The 20,835-nt window shown below is 45.6% G+C and overlaps 1 protein-coding gene and 1 non-coding gene across 12 annotated transcripts in view; both read left to right on the top strand.

Moving 5' to 3' along the window:
* Window positions 1-708: 708 nt before the first annotated feature.
* The window catches only part of ERI3 (ERI1 exoribonuclease family member 3), a 130,894-nt gene continuing 110,767 nt past the window's right edge, over window positions 709-20,835 (top strand). For 3 of the 11 annotated variants that reach the window (XM_010803688.4, XM_005204834.5, XM_010803692.4), the window contains exons 1-2: window positions 709-739; window positions 15,237-15,514. In XM_010803688.4, the coding sequence (XP_010801990.1) occupies window positions 15,260-15,514 (255 nt within the window). In that variant the 5' untranslated portion in view covers window positions 709-739; window positions 15,237-15,259. 11 annotated transcript variants of the gene reach the window in all.
* Window positions 20,736-20,809, top strand: MIR2414 (microRNA mir-2414). The gene has a single exon (NR_031310.1). It is a non-coding gene; the product is annotated as a microRNA mir-2414 (primary transcript).

Consider the following 20,835-nt stretch of genomic DNA (forward strand, 5'->3'; position numbering starts at 1 on the left):
TGGCTTGGCCAAGGCTGGGATTCCACAGCTCAGAACCTGGTACTCTTGAATTCCCAGAGAGGCATAACCAAGATGAAGAAATACATCTCTGGCTTTGGCCAGAGTTTCTTGCAGTTGACTGAAGTAATTGACTGTGGAAATTCTCTGTAGCTGAGGCCAGAATCCCTTTAACTCTTAAGTTCCCTGCAGAGCTGATCTGACCAACTCAGGTCCCTCTTCCTTGGGAAGGCCCTTCAGAAATCTAACCATTTTCTTCTCCGCCTTAAATCCCCCTCCTCTCAGGTCTTCCCCATGCTCACATCAGAGAGGTAATGATAATAATGACTTGTTGAATGAACGACTCATGAGGTGATATCTAAGTACAACATGTCACCTTATGAACCTATACTCACCTCATGAGCATATTGGATGGTGGGAAAATGGAAGTGGGTTACCTGGGTCGTTCTAGGCCTCAAAAAGTTCCGTTTTTTTAAAAAATTTCTTTCACAGCTCTGAAATGAGGCCCCTTCACTTTCTTCTAAATACGTGCAATATCAAAACTACAAGTCCCACAAGGCCTGCCTAAGGGAGTCACCATCTTGGCACACCTTAGCGCGCATGTCGGCGGGAGAGCTAGCCTTCGGGGAGAAGAAGCCCCGCCCTCCTGCAGCCCATTGGTCGGAGGAGCCGGCGGCGGGCTCAGCGGTTGGCCACCGCGCCCGCCCGTCCGCCGCGTCGGCCGGGGTCAGAGTGCGCGGAGGTGAGTCGGTGTGTTGTGGACTCGTGGTGCTGGCTGCCGCTGTTGAGGCGGCCGGGAACGGGCGGTGGGGAGCGGGCGGAGCTGGCCCTGCCTCTGCCTGGCCGGCGCCGCAGTCGGCGCGGGCCGCGCCCGCCGCCGTAAACTGTCCTGAGCTTCTGCTCAGGCCGAGGGAGACGTCGGGGCCTGCACCTGGAGGGAGCCTGCCGCGCTGGCCCCGAGGAGGGGGCGTTGCCATGGCGACAGCCTCTCCCGCTGCTGACGGGGGGCGGGGGCGGCCCTGGGAAGGAGGGCTGGTCTCCTGGCCCCCTGCTCCTCCGCTTACAATCCCTTGGACTTGGATGGGCCCGAGTTGGGGGCAACATCCCGGGGTGGGTGATGCGGCGAGGCCCCCCAGATTGGGCCCTGGTAATGCATGCGGGGTGAGGGTCGCGGCGCGCAGTTTGGGCAGCCTGGGGTGCTGGCCCATGTGCTCACCCTGGATGCATATGGTCTACTGAAAAACGTTCAGGCAGAGAGGGAGAGGGACAGGGCTTTGCAGGACAGGCTGGGTGAGGTGATTAAGCATGCTGACTTCTTACCTGGGGTTCCTTAGGAGAAAAAGAGGTTTGATCAAATAGGATAGAAAACTAACAAGGAGATGGTAGATAGAACATCCCCTTTACCCCCTCTCCGACACACATACGCGCAGACACGCTAGGTTAGCAGTTTACGTCTTTGCAAATCTGTATCCGTGGTAGTAGTTATGGTGGAAAGAGTGAATAAAGGGCCTAACTTGGCTAGCTTCCTGTTTGCTTTTCCTGCAAATGCTCCAGCAACAGGTGTTTTCTTAAAAAGTCATGAACTTGGATTGGGGCTTGACTGCAAAGTCTTGCAAAATATAACTGCGTCTTGTTGACTTGAAAAATGCTGAACATGGCTCCTCGCTTGAATTCTGTCCTTAGGGCTGGATTTTGCAAACTGGTACTACCCATCATTGCCTCTGCTATAGGTTTCTGGTATTAGTTCTTGTCAGACATTTTATCAGCCTTCCAGCTAAAGGGCAAAAAAACAGGAATCCCATTGGCTAAAGACTGTACACTGTTTGAACTATAGTAGGTTGTGATTGGCTGAATGATTTTTGATTGTAGAGTTTCTACCAGAAATTGGCTTCATCAAATTCTGCTTTATTTGGACTTTATCATACACAGCATGCCTTGTTTTGGTGGGTTCATGCCTGGAGCTTAAGTATATTATACCTGAATTCCCTACCATTTAAAAGCCAATTTATAAACAGGGACTTGGAGTGTGACTCCACTAATGTGTGTGTCTGTGATCTTGGTTAGAAACCCACTTGGCTGCCTCTCCTTAGAGAGGTGGGGGTTGGGGGAAGGTAGCTGCCGGGAAGTGATTGATAAGGTTTCCTTTATGGATTCTGTGGTGCTTCACTGGAGCTCAGAGCACTTTGGCAACTTAAGCACTCCAAATTAAAAGCTCATTAACTATTCCTGCCCAAAGATCCTGTAAATAATCGGCTAGCTAGGTCACAGAGCTTGGCTGAGAGCTCTCCTTGCAACTTGAAATTTCCAAATAAAAGTGCTTTTATTCCCTTTCATTTTGAAAAGTGTTTTCTTTGTGGTGGGGTAAGTTGGCAAGTGGCATTTTCCTAGGGGATCTAAGTAGAATAAAGTGTTAAATGTGTAGAGTGGTAGACAGGAGTAGATTGGTTCCAAACCTAGGTGTTTGTTTGTGCAAGTGTGTTGCTTGCTGGCTTACAAGGGCACCTCTCCAATTTCTAGTCTTTTGGAAGATGTGATTAGTAAAAGGTGTAAGATTTATGTGCTATGAAGAGAAAGTATGGAAGATCTGGATTAAGTGATAAATATGATAGGTATCCATTGATGATTTGACTTGGGATTTGGTTACCTTGACTTAGAACTTGAGGCAGACCTGCATGTATTCTGCAAGTGTTACCTGCTCTTTGTGGCCCATTTGCGATACAGGCTGTGGTTTTGCGGCAGTCAGTGCTTGCTCCAGTCCCTGCTTCAGTTTCTGAGTTATGAATATTGTCAGCTGTTACCAGTGTCCCCTCCTTGACTAGAGTAGGATTCTGGATTATCCAGAGAGCCACCGCTTCATGGCCATTTTTCTCAGTCCAGGCTCAGATATTTTAAATATTTAGTGTCTCTAGGAGATAAACCTTCTTTGGAAGAAAAATATGCCACTGGAGAAAATGAAATTCATCATTCCAAAAATATATATGTTGACCATTGAAAAATGCAAGAGTTAAGGAGACCAACTCCCCACACAGTTGAAAAATCTGCTTATAACTTTTGACTTCTCCAAATTTAACTACTGATAGCTTTGACTGGAAGCCTTACTGATAACATAAGCAGTTGATTAACACATATTTTGTTTGTTATATGTATATGTATTTGCATTTAACACATTCATGACATCTTATTTTTTTGTTAAAATTTTTGGCACGTCTAGGCTGCTTGGCTTATCTGCAAGTTTTTAAATATTGTCAGGCATCTTCAAAAAAGTGTCCAGTATATTTATTGAAAAACACCCTAACATAGGAAGTAGGCCCACACAGTTCAAACCTCTGTTGTTCAGAGGTCAACTGTAGCTTCTGAAAACTCTGTACTGGTACTGTGCTTCTACATAGATAACTGTTATCCCAAAGTAGTTTGAGTTTAGGAGTTTGAAGTATAGTGTGGTCTCAAGTTGTTTCAAACAGCAGCCCCCTGGGGATATGATCATTTATATTGAAATAGACTTGTTGCAGAGATGTGTATTTATCCACAGCATTGGGGCTTTCCAGCTCTCACTGAACCTTCAGCATCCCCAGCGGCCAGTCTTGGCATCTTCGAAGTAAGGAGAGGTGAGAAATCTTATTGCATGGTCACGTTTCGGCTTGATGTCTTCCTGATGAGTATTTGGGCTTGGGGGGAAGGGAGTGGGGACTGGTGCACACTTTTACTTTTCTGTAGTTTTTTCTGACAAAATACCATATGCTGAAAGATGACTGAAACTTATGCAAAGTTTATGAACTGGTGAGAGTTGGAGGTGGGGTATCCAGGCTTTCAAGTTCTGCCGTGATTTCTTTGTGGACATTGCACAAACACCTACTTGAAGTTCAGGAATGTTGAATAGAGCTGGAATAATTCTTTGTCCTAAGAAATACACATCTTAAGACATTAGGAAGGATCATCTTTATTTGTTTTTTTATAAATGCATTTTACCAAGGCCTTTGAGATGTTGGTTTAATTTGGGTTGTGGATCACCTCTGGGTAGATGGTTAGTTCCAGCCTATTTCCATTTTATGAGGATTTTTGGGGCTGGCTAAAAAGTTATACTCTGTTGATTGATATCCAGGATTCAGAGGCTGTTTGTTGAATAACTGAGGTCCAGGCATTTTGCTTGGTGTTGGGCTTGTGAACAAGACAACTGGTATCTCTGTCCCTAAAGAGCCTACATGGGAGAGACAGATAGTAAAGAAGCAGTTACGAGACCTCAGAGGGCTGTAACAGGGTAAGTATATGTGCTCTGAGAGGACTTAGAGGAGCTTCAACCCAGACTGGTGGATTCAGGGAAGGCTTTACAGAGGAAGTAACCTACTCAGCTAGAATGAAGATGTGAAGAATTAAGCGTAAAGGTCAGAGCTTTCTTGAGTTTGAGAAGCTGAAGTTCAGTGTGATCGAAACACACAGAACTCAGTGGGCAGGGAATAGGAGAATATGGTAAGAAATGAAGGAGAGGTAAGCAGAAGCCAGGACCTTATCAACTCTTAGGATTAAGTAGTGGGTAGGAAAGAAAGATTAGGTCAGCAAACTTTCTGTATAGGACCAGGTAGTAAATAGTTAGCCTTTATGGGTCCATGTCACAGTGGTTTACTCTGTTGCTATAGCACAAAAGCAGCCATAGTATGAAAATGAATGAGCATGGCTGTGTTCCAGTAAAACTTTCTAAAAACAGGTGGCAGCTGGATTTGGCCTGTGAACCAACCACTAGATCAGACCATCATAAAAGTAGTGAGAAGCCATTGAAAAGTTTTAAGCAGCAGCCTAATACTACATTTGTGTTTTGGAAAGTTTGCTTTGATTTCAATGTTCAATGTTAAGAATAGATTGGGATAGGCAGAGAGACCAGTAAGGAGGCTGTGGCAGTTACATATGGGTGACATTTTATATTTTTGCTACTGAGGCAATGTTTTGAGAACTAAAGATTGAGTACACCTGAATCTTTGCATCGATGTGTATGCTGTCCTCTTTACTAATTTTCGGATTATCTACTTGAGCTTAAAGGATATCTACCTGAGAAATTGTTGGCAATACCAGCTATTTCACAGACTAGAAAAGATGGGTGGGAAGGACAGGTTGGTGTGGAATGCGTGAGAAGTTTTGGGAAACTTTTCTATTGAAAAAAGTGGGAAATGTAGCCTGGGAGAGATTTTAGTCTTTGGTCTCATAGCTTAATGTCAATTACTTTGAACTTCCTGAACTGTATACACAGAGGGGGATCCATGTTCCTAAGCTTCCCAGGATATTGCCTTATTCTTTACATGTCCTACTCAGTCTCTCCTTTGTTTGCTTGTAGGAAACCGGTGACCTTTCTCTGGTTTTTTTGAGAATGTCTCCTAGTTGAGTATGACGGTATGTGTCAGGTACAGGGACCAAATAAAGTATTTGTTGAGTGTCTGATGAATTGTCTTCCTCCTCCTACAAGCTCTGGTGTGCATTGCTGGGGGGAAGCCTGTAGGTTTCTGATAGCAGTGCTTATGTGACTTTGGGCAAGTGACTGACTTCTTTAAGTTTAGCTTTCATGTCTGTAAAATGGAAGGTTGGTTAAGGATTTGATGAGATGTAGAACTCCTAGCACGGTGTCCTTAACTTTTGTTATTAATAGTATTTTACATAGTTTTTTAAAAAAGCAGCTAGCAATCGGGTGACTTGGCCTTTGGCTTAGTACATTTGGGGTCCTCACAATTGTCATCGTGGCCATGTAATGAAAATGCAGCCCCTGGTGGAGGCAGCCAGCAGACAGGAGTAAATTATAATTAAGGCAAGACGCTGCTTTTCACAATGAAAAATTTTCAGACAATAGGAGTCCCATGCAGAATTCCAGAACTTTTCTTTGGGGTGGCCCGTTAGCCCCAACACCATCAGTGAAGTGAACTGGGTGAGCAGCTACCTGAGAGAAATTCATCAAAGTGTGACCAGTCATTTCTCCCAGTCTGTCAGGGCCATTTATTAGTGTTGCCACCCTTGTGGCCCTTCGTCTTTGTAAAGTGCTTCTTGAATGTTTTTTTTTTTTTTAATTACTTTTCACCACCCCTCTGGGAAGTGGGTCAGGTGGTCAGCATTATTGTCCTTGCTACACAAGTGAGGAAACTGAGGCCCAGGATGGTTGAGTGTGCTATCAGCTGGAGAGGTTGCCTCCCGATGAAATTGTGTGAGTTTATTGCTGTGATTTCTCTTCCTTTGAGTAAGAGGTGTACAGTTGATGCAGAACCGTGGTCTGCTGCATGCCTTGTCCACATCTGCTCGTCTTGATCTGTGTCCGTTTATTCGCTTGGTCCTGTTGGGTTTTAATTGATGACTGCTAGGAACAGGCCTGCTGGGAAGCAGATTCCCTTTGGGCCATTGTTTTTAGACCAGCCCCCTTTGGGGACATTCTTGGGGGAGCCTTGGGTGACGAGAGATTGCTTTGATATGTTCAAAATTGTGCCTCGTGCCCCACAGCTACAGGTAAAATCAAAAGGCAGATAATTTATGGGAGTGTCAGAGCTGGCCGCTGGCACCTCAGGAGGCCATTAGTATGCCTGTTCAGACCCTCTGTGTCCTTGCCATTGATTCCTCTTTGCATGAGCTTGACTTGGGAAGCTGTAGATCTGTGGGTAGTGATTGGATGTGACAGTCCAAACACCGGTCCCTAAATTAATCCTTTTAATAGTATTCCCGCACCAAGGCAGTGCTGGCTCACTCTCTCTAACTGGGGAGGACAGAATTGGTGGGGGGTGCAGGGGCAGGAAGAAGAGAGAAAGAAAAGAAGCTTTTCCTGGTTCTTAGGCCCTGCTCTGTTCTGACATGTTCCAGTTCCAGAGCAGATAACATCGTAAGTCGTTCAAATGTTGCCTCCCACTTACTTTGTGCCTGGCCCTGTGCTGAGAGTACAGAAATGAATAAAACATGGTCCTTGCCCTTAAGGATCTAGGTCTAGTTCAGTGTTCCTCACACTTTTTAGAACTCATATACTTCTTAGATGGAGAAAAACTATGCTTTACTTTAATGCTACTTGGAATTTTAAAATGGTTTCAATGGTCCAACTTAAGTACTTTTTACACACACATATGTAACATATACCCCTACGCCTATCTTCTAGTATTCTCACCTGATGAAACTCCCTGAAAGTTCTCATCTCCCTGAAAATGACTGGTAAGAGGAGAATCAGGTAACTAAAATCTTACAGTATAGTGAGATGAAAGTTAGGAAGTAGGAATAAACTGTGCTGCTGGATCATTTAAGCAATCAACTTTCTGATGAGGTGTCAGCGAAAGTTACTAAAAGGGGGAGATTTGAGCTGGGTTTTGAAGAAGGAGCAGTAATTTGCCTGATGAAAATGGAAGTACATTTCAAAACAGAGGGAGCAGCAATTGCCAAGGCACAGATTTGTAAAAGGAAACGTCACATTAAGGGGCCTGAGCACGAGCTGGTTGTCACCCTGCTTCCTGCCAGTTTCTTTGCTCTGTGAGATGGGCAGATTTGCTCCTGTGGAACTGGGTTGAGGAGAGGCTTTGAGCTCGTTGTGCTGCAGTTGTTCTAATCCAAGACAGTGCTTCCTGTTTCCGCTTCTGTACCCAGGGCTGCAATTTGGTTTTCTTCTTAGAAACAAATTTGGGTGATTTGGACAGACTTAATTATTGCTTATGGTTGAGTTTCTTTTAGTTAAAGTCATATCTTAGCTCAGAAGAAAAACTACAGTTGATAGGCATTGTTAGCCCCATGGCTGATGGGAGAATCAGCCAAGTGGAGACTGTGGGCCCTCAAATGTAGGAGAGGAGAACAGAGCCCTGAAGAGCTGAGTGCATCTCAGCCTTAGTGTTCTCGTGTGTGAAATGGGAATGCTGTTACCTATTTTGCTTGATGGTTGGGGGGCTTAAATGAGATGAAATATGCAGATTAACCACTGTAGTGCCTGGCTTATAGTAGATTTTCAGAAAATAGTAGTTAACTTTTCTCTTTCTCCTGTATTAACAATAATTCCCTTTAACTGAGATCGTACTATTGTGTAAAGCACTTTGTACATATTATATGATCTAATTTAATCTTTATGAGATAGGCATTATTGTTGTAGCTATTATTACAAAGAACATGTGGTGGAGTTGGGATTTGAACCAGTGTTTGTCGCATACCAGCATTTTTAACAGCTACTTGTTTCTATTCCAGTTCTCCATCTTGGAAGCAGAGAAGTAGCCAGTTCTGGGAACCTCCCATCTGGGGTCAGATACTGTTCTACCAGTGTGGGAGGAGCTTAAAGGGATGAGGATACCATACCATACCCTGCCCTTTCTCCATTTCTATTCTGTTTATGGTGTGTTAGGAAATGAGCCTTTGCCCCCTTTTCTGTGCCACGGGGCACAGCTGACATGCAGGTCTTTGCAAAGAGAGGTTTCTCAGCTTTGGCCCCTTCGAGGAGTTGGCCCAAGTCACTGGATGTGGCTGAGGGTTAGCAAACAGCAGGCAAATCACAAACAGGCACTTCTTTTTTCTATGCTGTCTTGAGTGGCTGAGATGGGCTAATTGAAGGGGAGAGGGAGCCTCCTATGGCTCGTGATGTTGCCGTCAGAGTTTTGTGTTCCTGAAGGTCTTTAGCGACTTTAGCTCTGCTGATAGTTTGGGTTTAGCAGCTGCTTCCGATGTTGGACAGATTCTCCCTAGCCTTGTTGTGGAGCTGAAGTAGCTAAAGCTCCAGGCCAGGAGGGTGGTGGGTTGTACAGAGGAGGAGGGTGTTTTGTTTGAGATGAGGACCCAGCTTTAGAGTTCCTGCTTCCATTCTGCTTTGGGGCCATCAGGAAGTCATGTAGAGGTTCCAGGCTTTTGTAGGTCTGTCAAGCTTTGTTGCACCTTCAGCAGATTAGGCCAAGCCCTCAGGCTTCTGGCCTCCACTGTGAGACTGCAGAAGAGCTGAGGGGACAAGTGCTGGGGCCTGCTGCTTGTGTTGGGGCAGTGGCCGGAGGCTCTGAGCTGGGAGTTGGGAGTCCCAGCTTCTCTTCTTACCCTTACTTGCTCTGTGAACCTTGGACTGTTCTTTTCTCTTTCTGGGGCTCATTTTCCCTGACTGACTGGACTGTGTCTCCTCTTAGGTTTTCTTGCACCTTTGACAGTCTGTGATTTTCACAGAAAGTGCTCCAGCAGTAAGAATGCATTCATTAGACTGAACATTATGACTCTCGAAGGCATGCGGTTTATTTATATTTTTCCCAGGTTATTTTTAGCTACTTGAGGCAGGGCCTGTGACTGATGAGTTGCAGACAGGTGTTACTGTGTTCTTGAGGATGCCTCTGTGGCTCAGGTGCCTGAGTACTTGTGCTGCTGCAGGTCAGATTGGGGCAGGGACTTGCCCTGAAACTCGGTGCTGGGCATGCTGCAGTTGTCCCACGTGCTTCCAGTCACCTGGGCCCAGAACCTGCCTCAGTGCCCTGGGGTTTCTCTGGAATGCACCTCTGCCTCCCAGTCTGGCTCCCCCACCCCACCCACCAACGTGTGGCTTATAGAATCTTAATTCCCTGACCAGGGATTGAACCCAGGCCCACAGCAGTGAAAGCCCTAAGTGCTAACCACTGGACCACCAGGGAACTCCCCAGTCTGGCTTTTTATGGAATGGGTTGAGTTCAGGGATGGTACAAACCCATACCCTCCCCAGAGATATCCCAAGTGGATGGGGAGGTGGGGTGGGAGTGGACCCCATATTTCATGATGGGCTTCTCTTCTTTTCTCTCCCCCAGGCTCCCCTGGCCTGCGTGTGGATATTAAAGGATGGCCCCCTCCTTTCGCCCTTCCTTCCCCCTCCAGTAATGGAAGGCTATAAAATGTCTATTTACCCAAGACACCAGAATGACTCCTCTGTGGTTCCACTAATCTGGTGATTTGGTGCTTCTCTGGTCTCTCAGGTAAATACGGATCGAGGCTTTTTATAAAGGCATATTATTTCCCTCATTAAATGTGTGTTTTGGCACATGCGTTATTTACCTGACCGACAGTAATGGCTGCAGAGGAGCCATTGTGTCTGTTGTGTAAATACTCTACCCAGAGACGGTCCTCCAGGGGCTGTGGCGCGGGCCTGCGCCTCCGAATCGGGCTGTTTTCCCCTCCCCTGCCCCACCGGGAGGCTGATCCCTTTATTTTGAGGAGAGAGAATCATTCATTTTCCTCTTTGCCATAGGCTACTTACTACCTTTAATTTGCTAGGAGAAGGAAATGGGTGTCAGAGTAAATGTGTGTAAATCTTGGTCTCAGGTGAAAGCTGGTGTGCAAATAGATATACAGAGAACATAAACGGTTCCTTTTGAGTTCCGCCTGTCAACTAGATTCTCATAGTCCCGGTTGATGATATAGGTTATCGACTTATATTTTGCAGACTTGTGACTGAAGTATAAAGACATCAACAGAAAGGGGAAATCCCTAAGATGTCAGCAGGTAGACAGGCAGGTGGGGTGCCTCTGCAGGGAGTGCAGGGGTGTTTCCGGAGCAGATGCCAGCAGTGGCAGGAGTGCCCAGTGAGGGGGCACTGGGCGGGGGCACTTAGGATGGAGACTGTGCATTGAGGGCTGGCTTTTGCCAGCCTCCGGGCAGCCTACCTTCTGTAGGCAGTACGGGATTATGGCTCCTTCATGTACCGTTCCCTGTTGCACTTTTTTTTTTTTTATTTTAATAACATTGCATGTGGCTTAAATTTTTTTTTTTTAAGTTTGAAATAGGCCAGATTTATATAAAGTTAGAAGTACAGTACAAAGAATTTTTTTTTCCTGAACTGTTGAGTTGCCTACCCAACACTCCATCACCCTAAATACTTTGCATGTGTTTCCTACGTGCAAGGACACTCTCCTACCAAACCATAGCACAGCCATCAAAATTAACATTGATATGTTGCCTCCATTTAATCCTCAAACCCCATTCAAGTTTTGCCAGTTGTCCCAATAATGATCTTTGTAGCAAAATGATCCAGTTCAAAATCATGCATTGCATTTAGTTACCAGGTCTGTTTAATCTCTTGTAGACTTTTCCCAGTAAAATTTCCTTGATATTCATGACTTTGATACTTTCGAAGATTACAGGCTGGTTATTTTGTAGACTGTCTCCCACTTAGGGTTTGTCTGGTATTTTCTCATAATTAGATTCAGGTTATGCATCTAATGCAGGAGACCCTGGTTCGATTCCTGGGTGGGGAAGATCCACTGGAGAAAGATTAGGCTACCCACTCCAGTATTCTTGGGCTTCCCTTGTGGCTCAGCTGGTAAAGAATCCGCTTGCAATGCGGGTGACCTGGATTCGCTCCCCGGGTTGGGAAGATCCCTTGGAGAAGGGAAAGGCTACCCACTCCAGGACTCTGGCCTGGAGAATTCCATGGACTGTACAGTCTATGGGGTCGCAAAGAGTCAAGCAGCCCTATGAATCACGTCATAGACATGATTGAGCGACTTGCACTTCATTTCATGCGTCTTTGATAGAAATATCACAGAAATGATGCTTTGATTTTCTCATTGCATCCTATCATGTGATGCATGATTTTGATTAATCCCCTTATTGATGTTCATTTTGCTCACTGGATTGGGGAGATGTCTGCTAGGCTTCTGCACTGTAAACTTACTCCCTGTTAATAAGCATTCTGTGGGTAGATACTTTGGAACTATGTGAATGCCCTTGCCAAAGTTTAACTTTTAAAATTATTCATTTATTTTTATCTTAAGGCCTCATGGTTTCCTTTTTTTATTCAGTGCATAATAATCCATTAATATTATTTACTTGCCAGTGGGAGCCCCTTCAAGCTGGCTTCTGCATCCTTTGAGTATCTCCCTGCTTTCTGGCACAACAAGATGTTCTAAGCTCATCTTGTGCTTTCTCTGCTGTAGCCCTGGAATTGGCCATTTTCTCCAAAGAGTGGTGTTTCTCCCTGGCCCTTCAGTAAACAGAGCTAGAAAATATGTATGCTGCTGCTGCTGCTAAGTCGCTTCAGTTGTGTCCGACTCTGTGCGACCCCATAGATGGCAGCCCACCAGGCTCCCCCTGTCCCTGGGATTCTCCAGGCAAGACACTGGAGTGGGTTGCCATTTCCTTCTCCAATGCATGAAAGTGAAAAGTGAAAGTGAAGTCGCTCAGTCGTGTCTGACTCCTAGCGACCCCGTGGACTGCAGCCCACCAGGCCCCTCCGTCCATGGGATTTTATGTATACATGTGTCTATATATTTGTGTGTAGATATATACTCATCCTCACATTTACACCTAGCTTTATTTTTATAGCATATATGTCAGAAACCTTGAGTTCACCTCCAATTCCAGTTGAAGATATTTCCAGTTCCACTTTGATATATGGATGTTTTTCCCTTTGCATATGAACAGTGAGAAGCCTGGTCCCGTTACCCTTAATGCAATCCCCTTTTGGATCAGTCCCTCTGTATGTAACTAATCTCCCTTTGTTGCCACTGCCCTTTCCCCTCTTGGGTGTTTCTTTTACCTGCCTGTGGCTCCCACATCAGGCTTCTCTCCCCTCTCTCCCAGTGGATGCCCTTCGTACCCGACTAGGGCTGTGGTGCGCTGCATCACACCTTCCTTTCTCTTTATGAATGCTGATACCTACCCCCACCCCCCAACGCACATTCTCTTCTGTTCCTCCCACTGCAGCTGATGGAGACTTCTACTTCCCTCTTCCACAATTAATGGCTCTAAAGCTATTAGACTGAATTTTGTAGGAAGAGAAGAGCTGCCTTCTTTTTCTTGACTTGAGTTGAACTCGATTTTTAGAAGTAAGGGAAATATGGAACCCAGTGACTGCACACATGTGGAGGCCTGGTCTAAAAATTTTTTTAATTTTTCAAAATTATTTTTTTATTGGGGTATAGTTGTTTTACACTGTTGTGTTAGTTTCTGCTAAATAGCAGAAAAGTGAATCAGCTATATGTATACATAGATTCCCTCTTTTTTGAATTTCCTTCAAAGACTTTTTACAAGAGAGAAGCTTTGTGATGTGGGTGAAATCAGTTGAGAAAGGAAGCGCTGGCCATTGTGAGGACCTCTGGCTCTCAATGTGTTGTCCATGGCAGGGGATAGGGCATGTATAGCATATGGTATGGGAGGTCTAGAGCAGTCAGGGGATGCAGAAGACGTTGATGCTACTCTGAGATTGCCTTATGCATTGGGTTTATAGGCTCCAAGTATGGGGGTCCTGGGTTGGCCAGGTGTGCATAACCCAACAGAATGATAGTAATAATGGTAAGCTAATACTTACTGAGCCCTTTGTGCCAAACCCTGCTCTCATTTCACTCTCATTTAAGGAGTAGGAGCTGCTATTGTCATTTTACAGGTGAGGAATGGAACAGAACTTGCCCAAGGTGCCATGGGCAAGCAAATAAGTGGTGAAACCAGGATTCAAACCCAGAAGTGCTCCTTAATCACGATGCTTAATTGCCTGCAGTATTGGGCAAGTTGGGTCTGATTGGCCATAAACACTTTACGTAGTATATATACACTGGAAAACATTAAAACTTTCAAAAGTACTTATACATGGCCTGACTTTGAGGACCTAGAGAAGAGTTCTAAGGCACTGAGGGACTTTGAATCCAAACTAGAATGTATAATCTGAGCAGACTGGTGTCTCCCATGTCAGCAAGGGTTCTAGTACTGTTCAGGAGTGGGTGACGTGGAGAGTTATTTTGGATTCCAGCTTTCAAAGGAGTGTTGGCCTGTTTGCCTTTCCAAGGGATTCCGTAATGAAACTCAAGCCAGCCTTTGTCTAAGCCAGGCTCCGGATCTGGGCTGCGGGATCGGGCTGTGTTTTTGGAGAGGCTGTGAAGCCACGGTGAAAACAAGCACTGTGCTTGTGCTGGGATCGTGAAGAACTTAAAATACTTTCCAGTCCTAGTTCTACATGGGCTCTCACTATGGGAATAGGCAAATTGTGGACCCACACCAGCATATAAATACACAGGCAAGTTATTGTAGGTCCGTTTGTGTGTCACAGGAGAGCTGGGATGAGAAGTAATACTTGGCATTGTCCGTGTTCACTCAGGTGGTAGTAACATCGTTGCCTTGAGGGTGCGCTGGACTTCTGGCTGCTGACCGCCTCCGAGCTACAGCAGGGAGCGAGTGCCCACTGCAGTCTTTCAGAGACAAGCTTTTGGATCTGTCAGAATGGGGCTTCAGAAAGCTTAAACTGTGGCTGTTTCCATATTGAGCAGCAAGATTTCTTGTTTTACTTTGAGGATTAAAGTTGAGGGAATTTGAGTATTGGGTATGAAATGGGAAAAACACAAAATTTCTGCTTTATTCCTCTTTTTTTTTTTTTTTTTAAGGAAGCTTGAGTTATTTGTGAGTAAAACTTAGGCTTTGATTTTTATATTTTGTTAGCCCTCTAAGGAGCAGACATTCTGCAAATTTAAAGGGCAAACTTGAAAAGTGATTTGGATTTTTTTTTTTTTTTGCACATGTTCACTCAGCAAACTTTACTAGATTTTTAGCAATGCTCCCATTACTGCCACATCTGGGTTTTCTCTTTTTCTTCCCTATTTAAAAAAGTCCTGCAGTCATTCAAGGCCTCTAGTAGAGAGTCTAAAGGCAGGGGTGGGAAAGGGCTGAGGCTGTTGCCAGCTGTGCTCTGCAGGCGTCATTCATTCCCCCAGGTGCCACTTACTGTCTGGGGGCTGGGGAGTCACCAGACTATGGTGAGCAAGCTCCCTGTGATGACTCCGCCTGCTTTCCAATTGGAAGAAGGGAGGCAGGCATATGGAGACGGCAAGATACAGAAAGGAATGCCAGGGGCAAGTGGCTCGGACTGTAGCTGAGGACAGAATCCTGGGCATTTTCTGCTGTTTGTCTGAGTCTACTTAGCGCCCAGGACTGGTGCAATGGGGTCACCCCGGGTTACTTTGGGAAACTTAGCTTTAGTGTTAACTGTTGCCACCTGAGACGTGACCACAGCATTTTTGTCTCTCCTCTCTTTTGAACTTCAGAGCTCCAGTTAAAGATCAAGGCCAGAGCTGCATCTTGTTTTGAGATGGTCTGGGAGACTCAGAGCTGTCATAATGCTGTGGGGGCCAATGTTTAGGGTCTTGAGCTTCAGTCATGAATACTGGGATTTAGAAAAGGGGCACAGAAACTCTGGGGAGTGGTTCATGTTGTCTGAATATTCCTGAAGACTAGATGGAACAGGGCCACGGTGGGAGGGAGTAACCCAGACTCTGTTCTTTTTTTTTTTTCTCTTTCTTTTCCTTTCTTTTTTTTTTTTTTAACTTTCCTCCCCTAAGTTTTAGATGCTTCTGGATGTTCAATGCTAGCACCTTTACAGACTGGAGCAGCTCGATTTTCTTCATATTTGCTTTCAAGAGCAAGAAAAGTGCTGGGCTCTCACTTGTTCTCTCCTTGTGGTGTTCCGGAGTTCTGCTCCATATCCACCAGAAAGCTGGCGGCCCACAGCTTTGGCGCATCCATGGCGGCAATGATGTCCTTCCCTCCCCAGAGGTATCACTACTTTTTAGTGCTGGACTTTGAGGCCACGTGTGACAAGCCACAGATTCATCCTCAGGTAACTGTTGCATCATTGCTTCAGCAAAGGTGGGGTGGGCAAGGAGGGAGGGAGGAGAGACTGGCTTTCTGGGACGCAGAGGCACTTTCTCTTGTCTTCTTAGCTTTTAGCTACACATCTGGAGTTCCTGCCTAAGAAGCAAGACTTGCCTCAGGCATCCTAGGGCGAGGCAGACCTGAGAGGCCTCTGGAGGCAACTGGGCACACTGTTTCTCTCTGGTCTCAGCCTTTGAGAATCAAATATTTCCTTCTGTCCCATCCTTCCTCTCTCCTTTCCCTCCCCTCCTTCCTTCTCCTGCTGCTGCTGCATGTTGTAAGGAATACTGTGTTAGTCAGCCTCCAAGATGGCTCCCAGTGATCCTTGCCTCCCGATATTCCCACCTGTGGTAGTTCCCCTTCCACACTGAATCAGAGCTAGCCCTGTAGAGTCAGTGGGGCAGCACGGAAGACACTGTGTGACTTCTGAGGCTCAGTCATGAAAAGCATCGCAGCCCACCTTGCTCTTTCGGATCAATTGGTCTGGAAGAAGCCAGCCACCATGCTTTGAGGACACTCAGGCAGCCCTGGGGAGAGGTGCATGTGTACAGGAACTGAGACTGATAGCTAAAAGCCAGTACCAACTCGCTAGTGATGTTTCCTGGCCCTGTCTCGAAGTGAATCTGCCAGCCCCAGTCAAGCCTTCAGATAGCTACAACCCCGTGGACATCTGACTTTAACCTCAGGAGAGACCCTGAGTCTGACTGACCAGCCGAGCCACTCCTGAATCCCTGGCTCATAAAAACTGTGAGAGAATAAATGATTATTGATGTTTTAAGCCACTAAGTTTTGGGATGATTTGTTACACAGCATTTGACAACTCAACCATTGTTGCACTGTTGGAAAGGAACATTTCTTGCTTTTTTTTCTTAATTACCAGCTGTGTTCAGGGATCTTTTACCTTTTAAGGCAGTGCTGCTAGGAAGCTTGGATTAGCAGCAAGAGACTGGTGCACCTGTGATACTGGAGTGCTTGGTGTTTGCTTTGGGGGTGTGCCTGGGGGTTGATATGGCAGCTCATCATAGTGCGGGGGTCCTGGGTGTGCCTGACTCTAGAACTGTAACTCTTCCCTGTAGGACTGGATTATCAGGTGTGTAATTTGGGGCTGTGTAGACATGTTGGTCTGGGAGTAGCTTTTAGTAGTTAGAGGAAGACAAGAGGATGGTAGAAGCCCTGCACAGGTGAACTGGGTTCATTTCTCATGGTTGGTTTTTTCCCAGGAAAGGCTTCTATCTTTAGATGGGAGATTATTTTCCAGAAAGCAGGTACCACAACGCTTTTACCTTCCCCTACTCCTCTCTTTCCTATTCTCCCTTAAGCTAGTGGTCTACTTTGGGAAAGGACTGAAAGCAGGTGTGCTGAGGCTTGAGAAGACAGGAGCTGTATGAGGAGAGCGTCCTAGGGAAAGGAACTTTGCGTGAAAGGGAGGACGGCCTGGGAGCTGCCTGAGCCACTTATTTTCTCAGCCTCTTGCTCCTACCCACGCTGTAGAGTCATCCTCTCCACCTCCCCAACCTACTGGAGATTCTGTGATGGGTGTGCTTGGGTGGTGGGTGGAAGTCTTGGTTACATAGATTCTCTGGAGTTGAGAATCAGGGAGCCATACCCCAGTATGCCATATTATCTCCCTTGCTGATGATTTCAGTCACTGAGTAAGCCCAAGCAGGACCTGAGTCTAAAAATCTAACACATCCCTATTGCACAGGATTCAGCCCTCTTCTGAAGCCTCACGGTTGCTGGGTACCTTCTTGATGACATTTCCTGCTTTCTGCTTCCTGACACCTGCCTGTGTATGTTTGTTTCTGAACTTTTCAGTTAGATTATATGGTGAGATAATGATGTAGCTTTGTTCTCTTGTCCTCCAGAGGGTTCTGCCAATGTTATTGAAGATGAAGCTTGATTCATGTCTCAGTTTGGTTTGTCAGTATTACCTTTCATTTCTCTTTCAAGGACATTGTTCTTTTAATTTTTTGTTCTTTTTATTAATTTATTGCAGTGCTGAAAATGTAATGCAGTGCAGACTTAAATCACTTGTATCACCAACTTCCTTCCCAAGAAGGAAGAAACCTTCTGGACCCAGTTTGAGGTTGGGCTTCCTGTTGTTCACCAGGATCTGAGCCTGATTAAAGATTATCTCCAGAGTCAATGAACCCTGATGATGTGATTCCAGGGGCACTTAAGGAATTGGCTGTCCTGGTTCATTATTAGCAAAGCATTAGTTGTTGCTGTAGAGAACTCAGGAAGAAGCATTTGCTGTCTTGCTTATCTTTAAAAGGCGAATACGAATGATCTTGGAAATGATAGACCCGTTAGTTTACTGTGATTCCAGAGAAGATACTTGACCTGATTGTCAGATAATCAATCAACAAACAGCTAGAAGAGCATAGGGTACTGAGTAGTAACTTACATGGGTTTGTGAAGAAGAGCAAATCCTGTCAGATCAATCTAACTTCTTGCTGTGACATAGTGATGGATTTGAGTGGATCTAGGGCAAGTGATAAATGTAATGCATCTCTACTTCATTAGGTCTCTACAATGCTGTGATCAACAGGTAGGAAGGTGAGTTTGGGGCCAGACAGCTCTGTTGTTGAACCAGACCGCTCTCAGGAAGGGGATGGGTGGCCCAGAGTGACTGAGACTTACTGTTATTGGCAACGTATAGCCCTCCTCTCTCTCTGAAAACAAACAAACAAAATCTGCCCTAAAGTTTGCAGGTGGTGGAGTCCTGACAGGATTCAGAGAAAGTTGGAAGGTGGATTGGAAAATCCCAGCGTTAACTGGGATTGTCGGTCCCAGATAACGCTGTGTCCTTCCACTGAACTCTTCACAGGTCAGGTTCTCATTATAGCCTCTACATTGTTAGGTCTTTTGGTCAACATGGCTAGTGAAGGAATTGGAGAGAAGCTTAGGATAAAAGGAGCAAGAATCATTAAAGGCACAAAAATTAAGACTTAGAAAAAAAAATTTAATATACTTTTAGTGACTGATTTTTTTGTCCAAACTGGGAAGGAGTTGTTCCAAGGAGAATGATAATGACTTCCTCGTTATTTTAATAAAAACCAAAAAAGAATTTGAATGGGAGCAGAAAAGATTGAGATTTGGGATGAGCGTCTGCTTCTAGACATGACAGTGAAAGAACCTGAATATGTTGTACAGGTTTGGTCAGCTCTCCCTAGTGGCTTGGTGACTGTCCACCTGCAGAGATATTTCATGGACAAGGTCTGCATGTCTCCTGGGGATGCATTTGGACTGTGAATCAGAACCACCCCAGCTCCTCTCCTGCCTGGCTCCCAAGAGTTGAACTCTTTGAGAATGGTTGAACGCAGTGCACTTCTGATTCTTCTGGGAGTGTATCATATCCCTCATTTGTGTAGGAGGCAGGAACGAGTTTTGGGCCAGGATCTCTCTGGAGTCTTGGCGTGGGTTTCATTTCTCTCATCTGTGTCTGCCATTCAGAAGTCCCTGAGTCAGCTTGTAGGGACTATCCAACAGGATTGCCACCATACAAACGGACAGGCACAGACTCAGTTGTACTCAACAATACTGATTGTAAATGTGGTAAAACATCTGGTATTTTCCATTTGTCATAATTTTTGCTGTTTACTTTTGTACTTTGTTCAGATTGCTGAAACTGGAATGGTTGGTTTGCCAGTAACAGGCTTTCACCTTTCTGGTATTTGCACTCATTTTGTTTTATGTGTTTTGATTCAGATTGACATGATAGGTATAGGTTGAATATGAGACTATTTTTCATTTGAAAATATTTTTTCACGTAATTTAGGTGGATTACCATGTTTTAGAGACTCTGAATGTGAGGTGTACAATTCCTTTCTTGCCTCAGGAATTGTTTCTTGACATGAAAGTGGGTTTTTATCTGGTTGAGAATCGTGACTGCCTTGTCCTCAATCAGCGAGAGTTCACGTTGCTCATTTTGGTGTGGCTGTGCGTCAGATGACGACGGCTGTGACCCTGAAGCCCGGGGAGCAGCCTGAAAGCTTTGGTGGGAACTTTAATTGTGCCACTTTTAACCTGGGGGCAAGTCCTCTCACCACCTCAGTGTTCAGAAAAGCCCAAAGCAGATGTAAGTGAGGGAAATGAGGTGTAGGCCACAAAACGTGGGGAGGAGGAAGTAACCTGGGCCCTCCGGATGGCCAGGGAGGGGTAGCCCAGGGCTCCGATCTGGGAGCACACGTTCCGGCTGCCCCCTTCCCTCCCTCCCTGAGTTTGTCCATCAGGCTCGGTCAGGCCCCGAGGTGCAGTCTTTTCCTCGCTGCTCCGCGGCAGCCCCACTGACTGTTTTCCTTCCCATCTGTATTCAAGTGCCCATATCTTGGAGAAAAATGACCTTTGGGGTTGAGGTTTTCTAGTGTTTGCTCTTTGTCCACAGGGGCCTTTTTTTTTTTTTTTTTTTAAGGAAACCTTGAAGAGATTCCATCTGCATTTTGAGTTAGAACTATGAGTAAAGGCATTTCTTTTTTATAGAAAGTTGTCCAGATGCTGGGGTATTTGGGGAGGGCAGGGTTGATGGTGATGGGGGAGGGTTGATGGTGACAGGAGAAGGGATAATATAGAAGAGGGGCATTTGGTGGATTTTTGGTGTGATTTGAAGCTGACTCCTCATTATTAGTCTTGTGAAAGAGACATTTTGGAAAACTTCACAGGAAATTGATTGCGATCCCTACAAATCACACTGTATTGGTCTCCTCCTCCATTTGAGGCTGAGCAGCAGGAGGCTGCCTCTAGCCCTCCCCCCCCCCCCCCCACCCACCTGATACACACACATTGCTGTTGCTCTGTATTCCGATTCTTCCCTTCTCTGCTCCTGGTTCCTGCACTTTGCAAGTGGATGGAAAGGTCATTCCCTAGAGAAAGAACTCACCCCTTCCTTGCCTTTCACTCGTCCTGGTCCAGGTTCCTCCAAGTGGGAGGGGTCGGGTCAGGCTCTTTAGCAGGAGGGCCCAGTTGCTGGGTTGCGGTCCACCTGCCCATGGCCCCAGTCAGCCAGCCTCCTTTTTCTGTACAGACAGGCGAAGGCGCTGATGCTGTTCTATTCTTCTAAACTGGGAAATGAAATGCAAAACCGACGTTAATGTAACATTATGGTTGAGATTAAATGCACCAAAATCAGGAAATTCAAAGTTATGCTTCCCACAGCAACTATAACTCAGCCTCATCTGGCGTGTGTAGTATTTTGTGTTAGTGCGGATGGTGTTATATGTTAAGACATTAAAGTTAACACCATAAGCAGAGCACAAAATGCTTGAGGGGGCTGAGTTATGATGACTG

This window comes from Bos taurus, chromosome 3 (genome assembly GCF_002263795.3).
Source record: "Bos taurus isolate L1 Dominette 01449 registration number 42190680 breed Hereford chromosome 3, ARS-UCD2.0, whole genome shotgun sequence".
NCBI classification, from domain to species: Eukaryota; Metazoa; Chordata; class Mammalia; order Artiodactyla; family Bovidae; genus Bos; species Bos taurus.